Source organism: Urocitellus parryii, chromosome 7, assembly GCF_045843805.1.
Source record: "Urocitellus parryii isolate mUroPar1 chromosome 7, mUroPar1.hap1, whole genome shotgun sequence".
Taxonomy (NCBI): domain Eukaryota; kingdom Metazoa; phylum Chordata; class Mammalia; order Rodentia; family Sciuridae; genus Urocitellus; species Urocitellus parryii.
In genome coordinates, this window is record NC_135537.1 from 55,074,357 (window position 1) to 55,094,521 (window position 20,165).

At 35.5% G+C, this 20,165-nt stretch overlaps 1 protein-coding gene across 1 annotated transcript; it reads left to right on the forward strand.

Annotated features, from left to right (window-relative positions):
- The first annotated feature begins 2,677 nt into the window (after positions 1-2,677).
- Positions 2,678-19,290, forward strand: Pex2 (peroxisomal biogenesis factor 2). The gene is made up of 4 exons (XM_026383996.2): positions 2,678-2,917; positions 15,130-15,239; positions 16,996-17,109; positions 17,283-19,290. The coding sequence occupies exons 3-4, from the start codon at positions 17,010-17,012 to the stop codon at positions 18,215-18,217; spliced, it is 1,035 nt and encodes a 344-aa protein (XP_026239781.2). The 5' UTR covers positions 2,678-2,917; positions 15,130-15,239; positions 16,996-17,009; the 3' UTR covers positions 18,218-19,290.
- The last annotated feature ends 875 nt before the right edge of the window (positions 19,291-20,165 follow it).

A 20,165-nucleotide genomic window follows, 5' to 3' on the forward strand; every position in this document is an offset into this window, starting at 1 on the left:
ATGACCTGAATAAGCAAAAAATAAAATTAAAACAAAACAAAAAACAAAAAAATAGATTATTTGATTGAAACTTCACAAAAGAATCAGGCCAGTGGATACCTTGATTTTGGCCCTTTAAGACCCAGTTGGATGTCTGGCCTACAGAACTCTAAGATAATAAATTGGTGTTGTTTTGAACTGTTAATGTTGTGGTAATTTGTTATAGCAGCAATAGTAAAATAACATAAGATCTATGTTCAACTTTTTCCTAAAAAAATCAAACATATTGATTTAAGAACAATGTAATATGCTAATATAAATTTAACTTCATAAAGTCAGCAATCTTAAAATATGTTAGGGGCATAAATCAATGTCTTCTTTACATTTTTATTATTAAATTCCTTAGAATCTAAAAGTCACTAAGAGGCTAAAAGAGGATATAAGATGCTATTGTATTTTTTAAACATTTTTCTTGTATTTAAAGGTAAAGAAATAATCAATTTTATTTTATTTTTTTCAAGTTCTCACAGTAAATGAATGAAATATATTCTGGCTTTTAGTTCTTAGGCCCACAGCCAAGTCTAAAAACTTATAGCATGTCTGCAGGAATATATAAATCCTAGGTTTAAAACAACTAATGTGTTGCATTTACAGGAGTAAATCATTCACTCAAAGTCAAAAAAAAGCCTTGGTTATTCTGTCCCTGAATTGATATTTATAAGCTCCTAGAAAGTTAAGAGCCATGTAAATCTTCTGTCCAGTTCATATTTTTATCAATATTGCCAAGCAATACTTCTGGCCCCCAACAGGTTTTTGTTAAATAGGTGAAAAATAAATAAGTGGAAAACATTTTTAAGCAAATATTTTAAAAAATGGAATCAAAACTTTCCTGAAACCTCAGCTTACTAGTCCACTACAAAACTAAAGATGTATACTATACCTAGAGGTTAAACCCAGAACTTACTTTAAATATTTTCAATAGAAATCTTGACTGTTATACATATTTCCCTATCTTATACAATTTCATTTAACAGAGCACAAATGTCTTCATAGATAGGTTATCATTATTATCAATACATAACTTGATGCTCATGTGACCTATACAAAGCTTCATGAACTAGAACTGCTCTCTGAAAATGTAATCTATGCCAGTCTTCTCTCCCCTCCAACAAAAATTTAGTTAAGTACAGTACTTCTGGGAGTTATTCTGGAAGTGCCACATAGCTGCCCACTTTGCAACTGTTAAGTGAAAGACTTTAGTCATCTTCAAAGAGAATTTCTTACTCTCTAGAACATAAGTATCCGTATAAAAATTATGGAAATTGCATGATTTTAAATTTTTCAAAGCACTCTCATTTCAACATATAATCAATATAAAATTAAAGAATATTTTACATTCTTTATTTTCTTCCTCCATACCTTGTCTTAAAAAAAAACCTGGGCATATTTTACACTTAGAACAGACCTCACTTAAGACTAACCCCATGTGGTTAATGGCTACCATACTGAACAGCTGCAGTCTAGAAAACCTCTGCTATACCTAAGTGAGCTACAAACCCTATCAACTTGTACTCTCCACTCCATCTCATTTGTACTCTAGGTTTACATGGTGGAAAAGACTTTGATTCATTAATTGAAGTAGTTATCATCCTCTATCCAGGCCAATTCTCTGCCCCTCCCCACTAAATGTCCTTAACATACAAAAGGCAACATTCCAGGTATAATGATGTCAAATTGTGTGATCTTTAATATAAAAATGAATTTAGACAGTATTGGTGTTCATGCGTACATTTTATCTTTTCATGTTTCATACATGGAGTAACATCTGTTCCATAGAATAATTCCTGAAATAAAATACAAGTCAAAAAATTTAAAAAAGCAAAAATGAAAAAGCACTTCTGTAACACTACTTTCAGAGGATAAGTTCTCAGTGTTTAACAATAGACTCCTGGTAAGACTGAGCGCGCTCTCCTAAGGGGTTTGTGACAAGAACTAAGAGGTTCTTAAAACCTACTACATGCAGGAAATCTTTACTTCTTAAACTACTCTATTTCGTTCAAACTTTGGCGCTTCCCAAAGCGGGCTGCACAGAACTGCCTCATGGGCGCTCTTCCTACGGACCCCTCTCTGAAATTCTGACTCGATGCCCTGGGGTAGGCGGGCTCCTAAGAGCTGATGGGAAGAACTGAGAGGGGGCCTGGCCCAAGTGACCACTACCCTGAATTTACCGGCCCCTCGGGCGCATCTCTGCACGGCGGTCGACCTGCCTTCTGGAGCCAGCAGACGTCAACGCCACCAAGCCCGCGGTAAAGGTTTGTCTGCACGCACCGCCCTACAGTCCTAGTCCGGACACAGCCACCCAGCCCAAGGGTTCCCGCCTCACGAGGTCGTCCCGCAGCAGGCCGCTCAGGGCGAACAAGGAGACCCGAGTTGTGGAGGCACCTCACCGCCACCCGGCGGCGCTTCTCCGGCCGCCCGCTGTGGCGGCTGCCCGCAGCTAAAGCCCTGCCCCCGAGAGCCCCAGCTTCCCGGCGGCCCCTGGACACTGTAACCTCTTCACGCCCGGCCCCCGACCCGGGGCTGACCGGTTCGTGACTTTTCTGCCAATCAGAGACGTTTTCTCCAACCAATCACAGTGCGCGAGGTGTCCTCTTCGGCCCTTCGGTCCTTCGGCTCTTCGGCCCTTCGGCTCCTGCGAGTTCTCTGTGTCGGGGCCCTCTAGGGCCTTCTGCACTGCTCTAAAGCGTAGTGCTCACTGGTGGTGTTATTTCCTTTTTTTTTTTTTTTTCCCCAGCCACTTCCGGGTCCTGCGTCGCTCCGGAAGCCCGCGAGTTCCGGAAGCCCGGGTAACCCACATTCTGCTAGGAAAAAGCCAAGCTTTCCAGAGTATGTTTCAGAAAAAGTTACGTGGAGCGTGGGCGTTTCGCACACTCCTAAGGTCAGTGTCTGCCCGAGAGCGCTCGAGTGCAAACCTGAGGTCCTGCGTACAGCCGGGAGGTCTTGGAGTTTCACGGCCTTGTAATTCTCGCCCTTTGCTTCAGTTTCCCTGTTTATTGTCTTCCTGGAAGAGGCAAATCAAAGTGTCTTGATTTCGGGAAACACTGTAAAGCAATTACAAACGCCTACAGATGTTCTTAGGTTTGCGCCATTGAGGGCGGGGGAACACGCAGCTAGAATTGAACCCCTCTGCGTTCCACGAATTGCCGTTTTTAGAGACGGACTTAGACGTGTTTTCCTCGTGAAAAGATTTACTTCTTATCAAAGTCTTTCTAAGAATCATCCAGGATCGAAGCGTTCAGTAAAACCCGAGGGTTCATATAAAGGGTTACATGTGATACAAAAAAATTGAGTAACTAAAGTGAAAACCCATTTGCTTAAAAGTTTTGGTTTCCTTATGGGAGGAGATACTGAGAATTTTCTTATAAAATTTCGGAGTTGATTCTATTTCTTGTTGATTCCTTATCAGGAATGTGAAAATCATGAGCATTTTCCTTTGAGTCTTTAAAAGTCATTGTTTGCGTATTTAGTTAGGGACCATTTTCTGTACACGCAACATTTTAGTAAAAGGCTTTTCACAGAATGAGACCTGGTAGTTGAAAGTTCAAGCCTAACGTGTTTTTTGTATTCTGTGGTGTCCCTTGCAAATTTTTATGTAGACAATTTTTAGCCATTACAAGGAGACTGAGGCTCCCTCCACCACAATTTCTAACTAACCACCTACTTGTATGTTAAACTACTCTGGTCTTGCCAATAATATCAGTTACTTGTGTCCAGATAGAGTTCAGTGATCTTGAGGCCTTTGAAAGAAGGGAGATAGTGAAATTACTGAACGTAAAGAAGAAGCTCTATTTTATTTATTTATTTATTTATTCTTTAAAAAGAAAATAAAAGTGTTGGAACATAGAATACTAAACAAAGTCAGGCGATTTGGGTTCTAGTCCCTATTCTGGTTTGCCTTTGTCGAACTTTACCGCTTCAACTTTTATTCTCTTCATTTTTAGAAGTTAGAAATAGCTCTGTGGGCTTAAAATTGTTTCATAAAAAAATTCTGTAGAAAGATCCTGGAGCCATGCAGAACAGAGACAAAGCAAGCCAAGTGTCAGCTGTATATTAACAAGAGCAGCTATTTATGTGTTCTGTTTTTATAACAGGGTTCCTGTTTAAAATAATTTATTCATATCTTTTTAAATTTTTTTTTGTTTTTAATTGTAGATGGACACAATATCTTGATTTATTTATTTCTATGTGGTGCTGAGGATCAAACCCAGTGGCTCAAAGGTGCAGCAGGTGCTCTACCACTGAACTTCAGCCCCAGTGCTTAATTTATATATTAGGCTAAATGATCTGCCTTTCCTTCTAGCATTGAAATTCTTTTTTCTTAGGACAGTTGTTCATTTGTATTCGACATACATTCATTTGATTATTAAAGTTTTCTAAATTCTGTATTGGTGCTCATAATAATCCTTGCAATAAGGAGCACAAGTATTTTCCATTTTACATATTCAGTATGAACCTTACAATATGTTAGTGGACTTGCCCATTGTGACATGTTTAGTAAAGTTGTAGCCCCATCTTTTCCTCACAGCATCATGTAATTTTAAAGTTTCTTCTCCTCTTGCCCATAAACCTTGTGTTCAGATTCCTATAGCACAAGAAAAGTGTGTACTATGTACATAGTCTGTTTCCAGACAAAAGTTCTACTCTCAGTTGCTTCCTTTTTTCTTCTCTTGATGACCTAGGTTGGACAACCAAGAAATAAATTGCATGTTCTCTTGATCTTTTTCATGTGAAGTGATAGTAGTTTCTAAGCATTCTGTGTCTCTCTTCCACTCATTAAAATGTAGAAGCCTTAGGAGAAAAGCCCTGAATTGGTCTATTTGCCCCATGTCCATTAACCTGGCACTGCCCTTTTAAAGCCTGGCCCTGTGGTTTCTATATATAATAATGGAGGCAGGGAAGTAGTATGAGGTAGGAGGTAGTATGTGTTTATTTTCTTACTATATTCCCATCTATACAATCAAAATATCCTTTTCTATAATGTTTTTTACTCTATTTAATCTATTTTCTTTATATAAGAACTCTGCTTTCTTACCTGCTTGTCAGTTAAGATAAAATTCCATAAGGTAAGGTGAGATAAAATGTTGTCATTTCTTTTTCCTTACTATTAAAATACAAAAACCAAGAGCTGTGAAGTCATTCTGTCTCGGTCATGATCTCTCCCTTCCAGTGTTCAATGGATGAGTTGGTATCACCTCTACATTGCATATATAGTGTGTGTTCATAATAGGTAAATGATGAAGTACCTATTTATTTCAAATTTGTTCAGATTTGACATTCAATTCCTTTGAATTGTTCTTTGACCACACTTAATAAAAAAAAAAAAGAAGAAGAAGAAGAGGTAATGTAGATTAGATACATCCCAGGCAGCATGGCAACTTTACTGCATTCCTTTTCTTTTTCCATCTGACTGCACAAAGGAAATAAAATAGTAGAGTATAGGTTCAAAACTTAAGATCTCCAGTAATAGTATTTTATTCACATACCCCAGGATGACTCCAAAGAGGGGAGAATTTTTTGCTTTGCATTCTGTGGAATTAAATTTGATCCATGCTTACCAGATATCCATCCTACTCATTTCTTTCTATGTTCCAGTTTTTCTAGTATTTGCCAGAAAGTCAGTAATTGCCAGCTTGACCTTAGATAATTAATCTTCTCAAGCTTTAATTTTTATATTCTTAAAATAGGGATGATAATACTGTGTTGTATGGATCCAATGAGATAAAGAATTTTAAAAAGATATATGGTGCCTTATAAATAATGTGTATCACGTTGTGGTTCCTCTTTTGGGGTTTGTTTTTGCTTTTAGTGTTGGGGGTTGAACCCAGGTATACTTGACCACTGAGCACATCCCCAACCTGTTTTTATTATTTTTTTATTTTGAGATAGGCTCTTGCTAGTAGCTTAGAGTCTTACTCAGTTGATGAGGCTGGCCTCAAACTTGAGATCCTTCTGCCTCAGCCTCCCAAGCCACTGGGATGACAAGTATGTGCTACCATGCCTCTTATTCCACTGCTGATTTGTTTGTTTGAAGAAATTTCCACATTCTTCAGTACCATAAAAGATGCCATTGAATGTGTATTGCAATAATTTTCAAGACGTGGAATTCTATTAAACACTTGGATTGTAAAGACCCTTCTTTTTTATTTTTTATTTGTTTTAATTACACATGACAGTACAATGATCTTGACATATCATACATTTGAATCAAATGGGGTATAATTTCTCATTTTTCTGAGTGTACAGGTTGCAGAATCACATTGGTCATACAGTCACATATATACATAGAGCAATAAGACCCTTCTTAAATGTATAGGACATTCTAAATATCCAGTTACTCCATGCATATCATGTAGCTTGTTTGTTCATCCTTGGATTAGAATTTTTGCTGTAGTTTATGTCTCTACTCTCAATACTTAGCCTCTTAAAATAACTACATCTTGCATATCTATCCTAAAGTGTTTATGTTTGCCTTTTAGGCCAAAAAAACACCTATCAATATACAACACTGGTTCACAGCATGGCTGTGCCACTTCCAGCTGAGTTATTTTACACTACTCATATAATCTCTTTGTTCCCCAGGGTTTTTACTTTAGAGTAAAAATAATAAAAGAATGTCTTTCTTAGTATTACAAGGATTAAGTGATTTAATATTTAATTTTGAACATGGCAATTAGCTGTAGTAGTCACTTGTTTGCACTCAATAACTGGTAAATAAGTAGTATATGTTCATTATAGTTGTAAACTAACAAATTCATTGGGATCATCTTCCTAATGTTTCCCTCTTTCTGTGAAGGTTCTTTCTTACCTGTCCTGCTCTGATTTCTCTATTTTAGCATTTTCCAAACTCAGTGTTCAGCATTATCATTTTTGCAGTTGGAAATGGCTGTTTTTTAAATTTCCTTCCCTTTTCAAGATTTCCTAAAACAGTTCCTGTAAGGATTCTAGGTAGGTAGTAGACTTTTTACATTGGCTTCCCCCATCTACCTCAATGGATGAAGATGATAGTATGGCAAAATGACTTTGTCCAGCCACATAGCCTAAGTGACCTGGGCTAGAACACAAAACTAATCAAAGCCTAGTTAACCCTCTTCCCTTTTTTCGTGAAAACAACTGTTTGTTCCTGCAATATGCTGTCTCTTCCAAAGACTCAGAAATAACAATTTTCCGAAAGAGAAGAGTATAAAAACCTTGGTGTTCTCTTGAAAACATATTTGTGAAACAAGAACAAGATATTATAAATTGTGTTTTAAGGTTTAAAAAGATTATTTTGTGTAATTTTTAAATACTTGATCAAGTACACTATAGCTAAAATAAGGCACTGTTTATTGTATAAGGCAGATTATAATCTTAAACATTGTATTTGTTCTGAGTTTTCTCTAAATGAAAAAATATAATTATTTTCCCTTTTGTGGCAAGCTGCAGTCACTCTAAATTATTTTGAGATAAGTATGTTATTTGAAGCTTATCTTTCATATATACATGAAAAGTTTTTTAGAAAAATTTGTTATATACCCCCTCCATCCTCAAAAGAGAGAAAGAGCTCTTACATTAATTTTGATGAGGATTTCATTGAAGTTAGGAGAAATTTAATATTTCTCACGTCTTGGCTATATCCAGATGAGTATCATTAGGATTTATAACTTCAGCTATTTATAAACTATTGAAACTTAGTTTATATAGAGTGAAAGGGAAGAAAAACAGAGTAGTGACAAGTCACTTAGCAAGTCTGTGGCAGAAGTGGGATTTGAACTTAAGAGTTGTTGATTTCTAGGCCTGTTCAGTGTGCCAGAGGTCACAGTGTACTAATGGGTCTCAGCCATAGCTTTTTCTGTTCTCCTCATGTTTGAAATGTGTTCTGGGAATCGGTGTCCTGTTAATTCCCTCTTTGATGCATGTCCCATTTATTAGTATTGATTTCAATACAATGGACAGTAAATCTATCTGACTACACAAAGGAAATAAAATAGTAGAGTATAAGTTCAAAACTTAAGAACTCCAGTAATAGTATTTTATTCACATACCTCATATGAAATCTTACTCTAAAACTTTTAAAAACCTACAGAGGGATAAAAATGAATATCTGGTCCCATCTACTTTGATTTGGTAGCATTGTCATTCTAAAAATTAGTCAATTATTGTGAAACTGAAAAAGAACAGTCTGACAAGGGGTACATGGGTGAGTATGATAGCATACAGATTAATTGTAAATCACGTTTCTGCTGATAAAGTTTACAAGGCTGTAAATTTAAATGTAGAATTTTTGTAGGCAGTATACATTGACAAATATGTTTAATGGTAATACATCCAGTACTGAGTGTCTCAAAGCAGGTCAATAATAATGTGTATATTGATAGCAGCAATGTAGGAGATGTTACTTGGTATTATAGTGAAAATCCATGTTATCCCCTTAATCATAATTACATTAATATTGACGAGCCCTTGACAATACCCACATTATTATTGATAGATTTCTGTCAATAACATGTTCTTAAATAAAATATATTCATTCATTATTTGTACTATACTCAATAAAAGCTGTACTGTACATCCTGAATTTTCTTTCTTCCTCAGTGAGATAGTCATTTGTTTACTTGAGATGTAGATGCAAAAGTTTCAGTTTGGGGAAATGTAAAACATAAAAGGAAAGTGTAAGTTATTTAAGCAATAAGGTCATTATGTTGCTACTCTTTGTAAGCAAATTTCAGAGTTTTTTTTTCCCCCTATGAAGGAAAAGCAATGTGACATGTCTAGTGATAAAATGTCAGCAGGAGACCTTTTTAATAGTTGTAGTGCTGGATCACTTTGTCTTAAACATATTTATGTGACAAGTTAATCACACTAACACAAGTAGATATACTTTTTATCTGGGCATAATTTTGCCTTAAGCATCTTTTACATATCCTTAACACAGTAGAATCCTTGTTTAACCCCAATGTTCTTTATTCTAAATCATCACTTTAATTATTGACTTTTATGTTTATATTTGCATGGATAATAAATGTTTCCCTCTTGGTTAGCCTTTTAGAATCTTAAAGAAATATACTTTAGAAAATGGGAGAGAGTGAGTCGCAAGATCACATATTAAAAGTAAGAATAGGGAGAAACATTGTTTTGGGCACTTTGACAAAAATCAATTTGAATTAAATCTGACAGTGTTTGGATTCAGAACAATTCCAACTTTAAAAAGTTACTTTTTTTTTTTTTTACTGTTCAAGTTTGAGCCTACATTAAGGAAACTAGGTGCTAATCTAAAAGTACCAATAATATGGTAGTTGTTAAAGATTACTTAAATTCTTGAAAGTAAAGTAGAAATAGACTGACCAGTGTTTGGGCATTAGTACTGGCAATCAGTATAATAATAGAAGTCAGGAAAATAGTGACTTACCAAATATATAGTGGATTTTTTTTAATCCAGAGTAAGGGTGTTATAATCTCCTTTTTGATTGCCATAGTTCTTAGTGAAATAAGTTAAATTACTTTGACTAACCAGAAAGTTGTTAACATCTTGGTTTTGAATTGTAGGAATCCTATAACTGGTCTCCTGGAACAACAGTTTTCCTTTGATTCAGTCTTATTGAACTCTGCCATTAGATTAATCTTTTAAAATTTATACTGTTATATCTCTTCAATGGTTATTCATGCCTAAAGAATCAATGCAGTTGCCTTAACATAAATGCTTTTTATAATATGGTTAAACTGGCCCTTCACCCACTCTGATCATGGCAGATGTCTTTTCTTTCACTTCCAGATGACAAATGCAGCCACACTAATGTAGGCTAAATAACCAAGAACACACAGCTCACAGTGATACCCATCCCCAGCAAGATCATGGCCAAGAGCTTACACATTTCAGGGCTTTTGCATAACTTGTTCCCTTGCCCCAAATATCATTTTTCTCTTTTCTGTTTGGAGAGTTTTGTGAACTTTTATAGTGTTTTCATATTTTAAGATCCATTTTTTACTTCAGAGATCAATGGCCAGTCCTGATTACAATAGCATCCTATTTTTTTAAAAATGCTTTGAGTCAAAGGAAGTTAACTGACAGTTAAATATTTATGTAGACTCTCCGGTACCTAGGAGAATGCCCCACATTTGATAGATGCTCAATAAATATTGGTTCAGTTGAAGAACTATTTGTCAGAGAATTAGAATTAACTAAAAAACAAACTATTTGCATTATATTATGAATAATTTTATGTGATTTAAAGGCATTTTTCTGTGTTTCACACCATTTGTGGAAGAATCTTATTATATAACAGTGGAAGGAAGAGAATTTTATAGTCTGATTAATTGAACTTCTAGTTGGGAGAGGGCTGGGTAGAGTTGGGATGAGGGAGAGGGAAACTAAATGTTGTTATATGTTGATGAAGAACCCAAGGTTGCAAGTTTGTCTTGGACTATCTGTACCATGTCCTGTGGAGCAGAGCACCCTGGAGTCAGATATTATCAGTGTGCATTGCTGAGGTTTCTTTATTTCTAGATAATAGTCACAGCCATGTTAGTGGGGATTAAGTGGCCAAGGGAACTGGAACCCATCCCTGTTCTGTAGAAATCCAGCTATATCTGCTTTCAGACAAGATGCAAGTTAAAAGTTGGATATGCCCCACTGGATCATGTCCCTGCTCCTCCTGCCTTTCCCTCCTACATGTACACATAGTGGTGACATCATGTTCATGGATTACCCACAATTATATTTTCGTGGTATAGTCACTACTTCCTGGGGAAAAATTCCTTTTACACAGGTTTACTAAGGCATTAGTATTAGTAATTAAGATTTCAGTCTTTTAAAATGAGATTTACCAAAATCATTTCAAGTCTTGTTCTTTATAATGCTCATCCCTAACTAAAGCAGCAACAATATAGTAATAATACTGCTTTACAGTTTCCTAACCATTTCCATAACATCTAGTTTAATCTCAACAACCTGATGAGGTAGCTGTTATTTCCCACTTTTCAGAGAAGACTCTAATGCTAATGATTTTTCCCACTTTTCAGAGAAGACTCTAATGCTAATGACTTTTTTAAAAGTACATAGCACATAAGTGCCAGAACTGGAACTTGACTTTAGGCTTGTTTGATTTTAAATCAGCTTTTTCCACTCCTTCACAGTTGCCTGAAGAGGAATGTAGAGCATGGTGGAAGTATTACACATTGTTGAACTGTGATGTGTAATGGACAGTGTTTACTCTATGTTTGTAACTAAAAGAAGTCACAAAAATAACTAGTTTTGGAAAATAAGGCCTAAGACAAAAACTAGAGAACCATTATTTGTCTGAAGGAGAAAAGACTGAAGAGCAGTTTAATAATAAGTCTTTTGGGTAGATTAAAGAATCTTAAGCAAGGAAGAGAGTGAGCCCAGCTGTTCCTAATCTATACTGAGGCCAGCCCTTGGGAGGAAAAAAGGAAAGAAAACAATGTTAAACTGTAACAGAAAGGATAAGATAATTTCTTTTATAAAGTATTGTTAAATATTAGATCTGTTAGAGACTGTGTTAAGTCTCCTTTTCTGGCAGTCATTAAACATTTCTATCTTAACTAAATGTTCTAAAGTATGATTCTTGCAGATAGCCGTGTTTTGAAGTGCCTGATCCCTCTGAAAGACCACTCCCTTTAATGAGTTTCTCACTAAATATTAATAAGGAACCTGAGAACCAGATATCTTCCCAACTCATCCAGTTCATCTGGATGCACTCACAGGCTGTGGAGTGTGTACACTGATTAGCTACCAGACTAGTCATTGTATTGCATGTAAGTTCAGCAAACACTGAGCAGCTACTATGAGCCCATCATTACTGTAAATTCTAGAACTATAAGATTTGATATTCAAAAAAAAAAGATTTGATATTCATCAGCGACAATCTGGAACTCTCTGGACTCCAGTATTTATAAGGCAATCCAAAGGAAAGCCATCTGATCTAACACTGGGACTGTGGGATCAGATGGCTTTCCTTTGGATGTGGGATCAGGCTGTTGAAATTACATTGGTATCAAGTATGGTTAGAACTTTCCAAGAGTAGTTTGACAGTAATAGAGTTCCCCTTATCTTGCTGACCACAGAATATGAAATCTGGGGAATATTCAGAGTCATAGATGCTCTTACAATAGAAGAATTACTTATGCCACATTCCAAAATCCTGAATTATAGAATTTTGCTTGAGGAAAACTGAGTTTGGTGTGGCAGTTTGTAGGTGGCAGGTGACTTGAGAAATAAGGCATTTCTTCTTAACTAACATGTTTAAGGAAAGAAAATGTATTTTCATGATAGGAATCATAGTACAAACACTTGAGAACCCAAGTAAATGGCATAAATAGTTGCTGCTGGAGTTAAAAATCGTAAAGATCAATGGGAACTGGGGATAATTACGAAGAAGTTTTCACAGAGAATGTTGAAATAGAGTTGGAATGTGGAAAGACAGAGATAGTTCAGAGAAGTGAGACTAGCTGGAAAGGAAGATAAGTAGTTTAGGTATATGAGAAAAGGCACAAAGATATGACTGAAAGATGCACTGGAGCTAAAGGCTCCTTTGGGGAATGTTGGGTTATGAGGCTGCAGAGATGGAGACAGGCTGGCGCAACCTTAGGTGTGAGATCTTGGTGTTTTATCCTGAGAGTAATAATAATGTAATTTGGTAAATATGGGCAGATAATTTTGTTAGTTTGGTTTAACTTATAATGTTTTTTTTTGTGTTTTTTCCTTCAGTTCCATAGATGTAGTAAATAAATTAGAGAAAATTTGTTAAGTGCAGGAAAAAGGAAGAAAACTAATAACCTTACTGATTTGTGTATGTTTGGAATTTGAAATTTTTGTTGAAATATTATTTATGCCTTTGAGAATCTGGAATGCTATACACTTCTGTTGTGGCCTTAGTTGTCTGTGTATTTGTCTGCCTCCCTTCTTAGACTACACCCAAGCACCTGTTGCAACCAGGATGTACCCATACTTAACAGAGTTTGTGGAATCAGTGAATTATCTTAATCTCACAAGGACTACTTAATAGAAGATAGGGAAACCCTGTGTCCGTGAAAGATTTGGGGGAAAAAAAAAAAAGGATTTTGCTTTGAAATTGATTAGTCCAGTAGTTTTCAACATCATCAGAGAATTTATTAAATATGAAAATTCTTAGGTCCCACTGCAGATCTGTTGAATCACAGATCCTGGAAATGAGGCCCAGCAGTCTAACAAGTTCTCCAAGTAATTCTGATGAATTCTTTTAAGTTTAAAACCCACTGGATGAGAGGGATAATGAGACTAAAGGGTTGTGATGAAGCTCACAACATACAAAATTGAATGCCTTGAGATATATAGATATATGTATCTTTGTCTCAAACTATTAGAATAAGATATTTATACAAAGAAAGCTGAAGGCATTATAAATAGGATCTACCTATTTTATTTAGATCACTGCCTTCGTGATTTTAGCATTTAATTAGATCAAATTAAATTTTGGGCTTACCTACCAAAAGGGCCCCAGATTTACAGAAATCTCAATCTGTATTTTTTGTCCTATATTCTGCCTACTGAACTTTTTCATTTAGATGTCTCATATGAGTATCAGATCTCTAAAATTGCGGGTATTATCTTTTCCTTACTGTTTCAGAGAATTGGATTACCATTTGCTCAGTTTTTCAAGTCAATTATTTTTTACTCAGTTCTTACCAAATAGCATCAATTTACTACCTCATAGCTCTCAAAGATGTCTTTTTCTTTTTATCACACATTGATACTTGTCTAATTATTAGACCATATTAATTTCTCACTAGATCATCTTTACAACCTCTTAACTGGGCACTATGCCTCCAATCCTACTCACAGCCTCAAATCCATTCTCTGGTGGCCAGAAAAAGCAGTCTGAAATGCAGATCTGATTAGTTCCTTGTTTACAACTTTTCAGTGGCTCTCCATTACCTTCTTGAAGACATGCAACCTCTTCAGTGTGGCTTTTCACACTTTTAGGATATGTTTTCTGCTTTCCTTCAAGCCTTATCTCTTGTTCTTGCCTCTCCATTTCCTTTGTCATTCCCTCTACTTAGCATAATGTTTTTACTCTCCTTTACCAGACTGACACTGCTGTTTAGATACTACCTCTCTAGGAAGCCTTCTCTGACCTTCTGACTTATAGTTGTTTTACATAGTGCTCTGAAATTTCCCTTGCCTATCACTTACTGCATCTTACTGTATTAGCTTATTTTTTCGTATAGCAGATCCTTGCTTTCCTCCTGCCCTCTCCTCAGTAGATTATAGGTTCCTCAGGGTTGAGACTGGCTGTGAGACTATTATATTACCAGCTCTAACATATTAAATTAGCAGATATACCACAAACATGGTAACATAAATAATAAGTGTTGTTTTGGGTATGACAATTTGAAATAGTTTTAAAGTTTAATGGATAGAAATTGCATTTTTTACCCCAAACATTCTACCTACTCATTTATCCATTCATCTTATATTTGTAGAATATCCTATATATACCAGGAAATGTGGTAGGTGCTATGAATAACTGTATTCAGTTATGAAATATGCCAATAATCATTACATCAGTGCTTATCGTCTAATAGAGGAGATAGAAAATTAAACATTAGTTTGTATACAGAGCATAGAGACCTAGAAAGAGGAAGAATAGAATGTGATGGAAAGAAGTAGAAGGGGCAGCTAATCCAAATTTGGAGAGTGAGGAAAAAGTGATGCTTGAGCTAACATCTAAAAACAGGGTAGATGTCTCAATTAAAGAATGGGAACATTGTGTTGCACAAAAAGAAGAGATGGTAAAATCCACTAGTGAAAAAGAGAAGGTGGCATTTTATGACTAGGTGTCAGTACTTTAAGAGGGAAAGCAAGCTTGATATGCTTGGGGAGGTTTGTGTTGACATTGAAGTGGGGAGAATGCACTGAAAGCGACAGAGTTAGATAGACCAATGAGATGTAATGGTCAGGGACATCTAGAATTTAAGAGAAAAATTGTGGGGGACATAGGGTAATATGTGGATTAGCAAAATACTTTGGCAAAGAATCAATAGTGTTAGCAATGCATTGGATCAATAGAATGAGGAAAAGGAGCACTCTCTTTTTAACAACTTCTTTCTTTTTTATAGGTCCCAGCAAGTATGAGGCAAGGATTTCACAGAGGAACTTGTGGAAAAAGTCTCCATTGCCATAGTAGAGGGCTGTCAAGTCTTGAAGGAGCTGCAGGAAAGGGGAAAAGGTGAGATCTCCCCAGAAGGCTCTTGGCATTTATGGGTGAGAAGCATTCCTATCATCTGTCTGGCCTAATAGAAAACACACTGTTATTCAGTGGTCATTTTTGTTTCCTGTACTTGATCTTTTTTGAGCAAAAAAATCTCCTGCCACTAAGTCATCTAGGATCTGGTAATGTTAAAACTGACCCCTTGAAAACATCTTCTGTTGTCAAACGTACTCCCCACTTCAAGAAGTACAAGTTTATTTTAAGATATGTCTCTCAGTTCTTTTACTACTGACAAATAAAATTTAATCTCTTTTTGGTTAAAATCATAATAGAATTTGAAAGGACTTTAAAGGTGTTTTTTTTTTTCTTCATCCCTTTGTTTTTTAAGTGAAGAAACCAAGGTGAGAGGATCAGCTGAAATGATTTGTCCAAGATTTCATGGGCTGCTAGTAATGTTGACTCGCAGGATCCATTCCTCCTTCTCTCACTCCAAGTGTTATCTTAGAGTGGTGGACTTCTCAAAGGCTTTGAAAACATGATTAAATTTATTGTGTTGAGAGCCCAATTTACATTTTTTCACCTTTATTGAGTTGTAATAGACAAATAAAAGTTATGTAAATTCAAAGTAAACAAAATGAATTTTTCATATACATGTACATTGTGAAATGGCTACCACAGTCAAATTAACACATTCATCACTCATCATTACTTAAAATGCTGCGTGTTAGAGAAAGAGATGGGGACACTGAAGATCTACTCTCAGCAAATTTCAAGTAAACAATGCAAAATTAACTGTAGTCACCATGCTACATATTAGCTCCCCAGAACTTGTTCATCTTTTAGTTGATAGTTTGTATCCTTTGGCCAAATTACCCAATTTTTCCCACTGTCAGCATTTGCCAGTTCATAACAAAATTTGAAATATCAAAACTGGTCTGTATACTTAAGTATAGAACTTTAATTATGTTGGCTTGCACATAATGTGTTTTAAGCCATTCATACCTAGCTAATCATTAATTAGCTTCTTATATTTCGATTTTTTCCTTTAGCACCTATTTGTTGCCATCATCTATTTTTTAAATTATTATAGCATATGTCATTATATATTATAGATATTTTTCTTTTAGTACTTCACGATATATATATTTTTATTACTTTAACAATGACACTTCTGCATTCTTATGGCTTCATGGTAAGATTTAGTAGCTTTTTTTGGCAGTAGTATAAAAGAAGAATAAACACATTTTTCATTTATTTTTCTGACTTATTTAAACATAAGATGTATTTAAGAAAGATTAAGTGGCTATTTGAAAAATAAAATTTTAGCTATGTGAGGTGGTGCATGTTTCTAATCCGAGTGACTCTAGAGGCTCACAAGTTTGAGGCCAGCCTCACCAGCTTAACAAGTTTCTCAACAACTTAGTCCTGTCTCAAAATAAAAATTAATAGGACTGGCATGTAGCTTAGTGTTATGGTGCCTGTGGATTTAATCTCCAGTACCACAAAAAAAGAAAAAGAAAGAAAAGAAGACAAACTGTTTATACCTTTGGAGTCAATAGAAAAACTAGAAATTAAACCAAGATACCATCCATTGGTGTATTCTGAATAGTTCATTATATTCATATATTTCTTCAGAAGTCATGTTACTGAGCCCCATCACAGTTTGAGGATTTAATATTTTTCTTCTAGAATATCTGACAAGGAGTATTACTTAGAAGTATGTTTGTAGAAACAGGGTACAACAGCTTTTCTTTTCTTTTTTCTTGTGTTTTAGCTGTCATTCCTTTCATGAGGAGGGCCAAAAAGAAAACAAAAAGTAATAGAAAAGAAAAGGGAGAACTAAAGAAAGGAAGAAAGAAGAGAGAAAAGAGAGAGAAAGAAGTTCCAAGTAAGAAGTGATTGCCTGCCTTAAGGTTTTACACTACTGAAAAACTGAAACGCCTGTCTTCTGTGCCCCTGTGTAATTTGTGAATCAGTTTTAGTTTTCCATGTGTAAGTGGAAGAGGTAGTATGATATTATAACAATTTGATGATATTCCTTAATTTTATTTTTTTTCCTAGAGACCTTCAGAGAGGACATGGCACCCAGAGAAGAGAATACAAAGAGTACAGGCAGAGTACTCAGAATAAGTCAGTTGGATGCGCTGGAACTAAACAAGGCCCTGGAGCAGCTGGTTTGGTCCCAGTTTACTCAGTGTTTTCATGGATTTAAGCCAGGCCTGTTTGCTCGCTTTGAACCAGAAGTGAAAGCGTTCTTGTGGCTTTTCTTGTGGAGATTCACTATCTACTCTAAAAATGCTACTGTGGGACAGTCAGTTTTGAATATTCAGTACAAAGACAATTTTTCCCCGAGCCTGAGATATCAGCCACCAAGTAAAAACCAGAAAATCTGGTACGCTGTCTGTACCATTGGTGGGAGGTGGTTAGAAGAACGATGCTACGATTTGTTTCGAAACCATCATTTAGCATCCTTTGGGAAACTTAAACAGTGTACAAATTTTGTGGTTGGACTTTTGAAATTAGGTGGGTTAATTAATTTTTTGATTTTCCTTCAACGGGGAAAGTTTGCAACTTTGACAGAACGTCTTCTAGGCATTCATTCTGTATTTTGCAGGCCCCAAAATGTCCGAGAAGTTGGCTTTGAGTACATGAATAGGGAACTTCTCTGGCATGGTTTTGCTGAGTTTCTAATTTTTCTCTTACCACTTATCAATATCCAGAAATTGAAAGCCAAGTTATCCTCATGGTGTATCCCTCTTACTGGTGCTTCTAATAATGACAGTACATTAGCCACCAATGGCAAAGAATGTTCTTTGTGTGGAGAGTGGCCCACCATGCCTCACACCATAGGATGTGAACATATCTTCTGTTATTACTGTGTTAAGAGTAGTTTCTTATTTGACATGTACTTTACTTGTCCTAAGTGTGGCACAGAGGTACATAGTGTACAGCCACTGAAATCAGGAATTGAGATGTCAGAAGTGAATGTTCCTTAGAAAGTAAAATTGTTTCCTTTGAGGAAAACTGTATTATGTACAAATTCTTAATATTAATCATCCTACGTATGGTACTTAGATATCTCTTATAAGGCTGGTACTTCTCAGTCAACGTCTTCTCTTCCTTTGGAGAGATGACTAAATTCTAATCACTGTAAACCACATGATTCTAAATATATTATATAAAATATTTTAAATTATTGCATTCAATTTTTAATATCAGGAATAAAGGAGAGTTTTTGTCATATGACTATCAAGAAAGAGTTGGGGTACACTGGGATGTGTATAGATTTATTTTCAGAGATGATAAAATATCATAGTCTGACAATGATAAGGCCCTGTTTAAACTTTAAGATTGTAATTTTAAGCTTTTCTCTGAAGCCAGTTTTCAAGAGGTTCAGTCCATAGCTGTTAGACCCCTTCACAGTTGACTTCTTAGATTTAAAAAGTAAAAATTGCTTAAGGCAGCTTAGAAGTGAGGCCTGGAAACTACAGGGGACACCTGGCAAGAAGAATATTATTTCCTGGATCTCTTTCTTTAGTCTTTGATTCAGAGCTTATGTTCTCAGCAAGAATATTGGTAGTTTTATGAAATACCAGAGGTCTTTAGCATAGTAATAATACAGGAGTACATATCAAGATGTACTTTGCTCCTTTTCTCTGCATTTTTCACTTAGAAGTTAAAAATGAATGTTTTGCTAAATAATAATCACATGAAAATATTTGGACAGTTTTTAAGTTACTTTAACAAAATAATGGCACTTATTTTTAAACAAGATCTCAATTTTTTGGGCTTTGACAATAAATAAAAATATAAAATAAAATAAATTGTGCTTTGATTAAAATATACATGTACATGTATATACAGACATATTAGAAATAATTCACAGTGAAACCACAACACAAGCATATTAATTTTTTTCTTTTTTTTTAATTCTTAAAGTGGAATAGAATTAGCATGAGCAGTGATTTGTCTCAAGTTATTCATTATATAGGAAGCACTTTCCTAGAATAAATATAGTACAGTGAAAATACAGGAAAACTTGTTCATTTTTCTCTTCACCTTCCATTCACCTTCCATTTAGCAAACTCTTAGGTGCCAGGTACTGAGGAAGCTACTGTGAATATAATGGTGAGTACAGGAAAAATAGTCATCATCATGTAGTTCACCTTGTGTGATTAAATGGATTTTTGAGTTTAACCTTGGTTTAATTTAAATAATAGCCAATGAATTTTGTTGTTTGGATGTAAGAGTTTTTCATATGTTACAAAGTTCACCGTTTTCTTCTCTAATTTTAAAACATTATTGTTAAAAACTTCAAAAATTTAGGAAAAAATGAAATTTTCATTTTTTTCCCCACCGATCATCACAGTATACTGGTTCCTTTGATGGTACACACATTTCTTATTTACAGAATCATTTAACCTCTGTCATTGGGCATTTAGATTCTATCTACTTTCTGTAGTAAGTAAACACAATGATGAATTTGGAATATCGTCAGGCCTCTTAGTTTCCACGATATAAACAAATCCAGATTGAATTGCAAAAAGAAAAATAATTTATTGAATTATCTCAGTGAAGGATCTGCATGTACACTGCAGGGCCAGTCTGGTTATACGTGCTCAAATAATTGTCTTCGAACAGTCTCTCGGCCATAATTTTATGATAAACACTGTACATGGTATGAGGGATATGAACTCAGGTTCAACCTGTGCAGTTCAGTTATATGTAGCCTGGGCAATGCACTTAATCTCTACACTGGCACATTGTGAGGATTGTGTTTAGGATATAATAGTAGTTCCTTCCATTAATGGTAATATTCTGAGTTGGCTTCATTCTCAGGCAAAATGATGGCCACTTTTGATGCTTAAGGTTTATATTCTGCCAGCTTTCTGATTCCACTGGAATGACATTCCTCTTCCTGGTAGTTCCAGCAAGAGTTCTGTA

Excerpts from the sequence above, each read along its gene's own strand:
- Pex2 (XM_026383996.2), top strand. The coding sequence starts at position 17,010 with ATGAGGAGGGCCAAAAAGAAAACAAAAAGTAATAGAAAAGAAAAGGGA. Across the intron at positions 17,110-17,282 it reads GAGAGAGAAAGAAGTTCCAA|AGACCTTCAGAGAGGACATG; the intron begins GTAAGAAGTGAT and ends TTTTTTTCCTAG.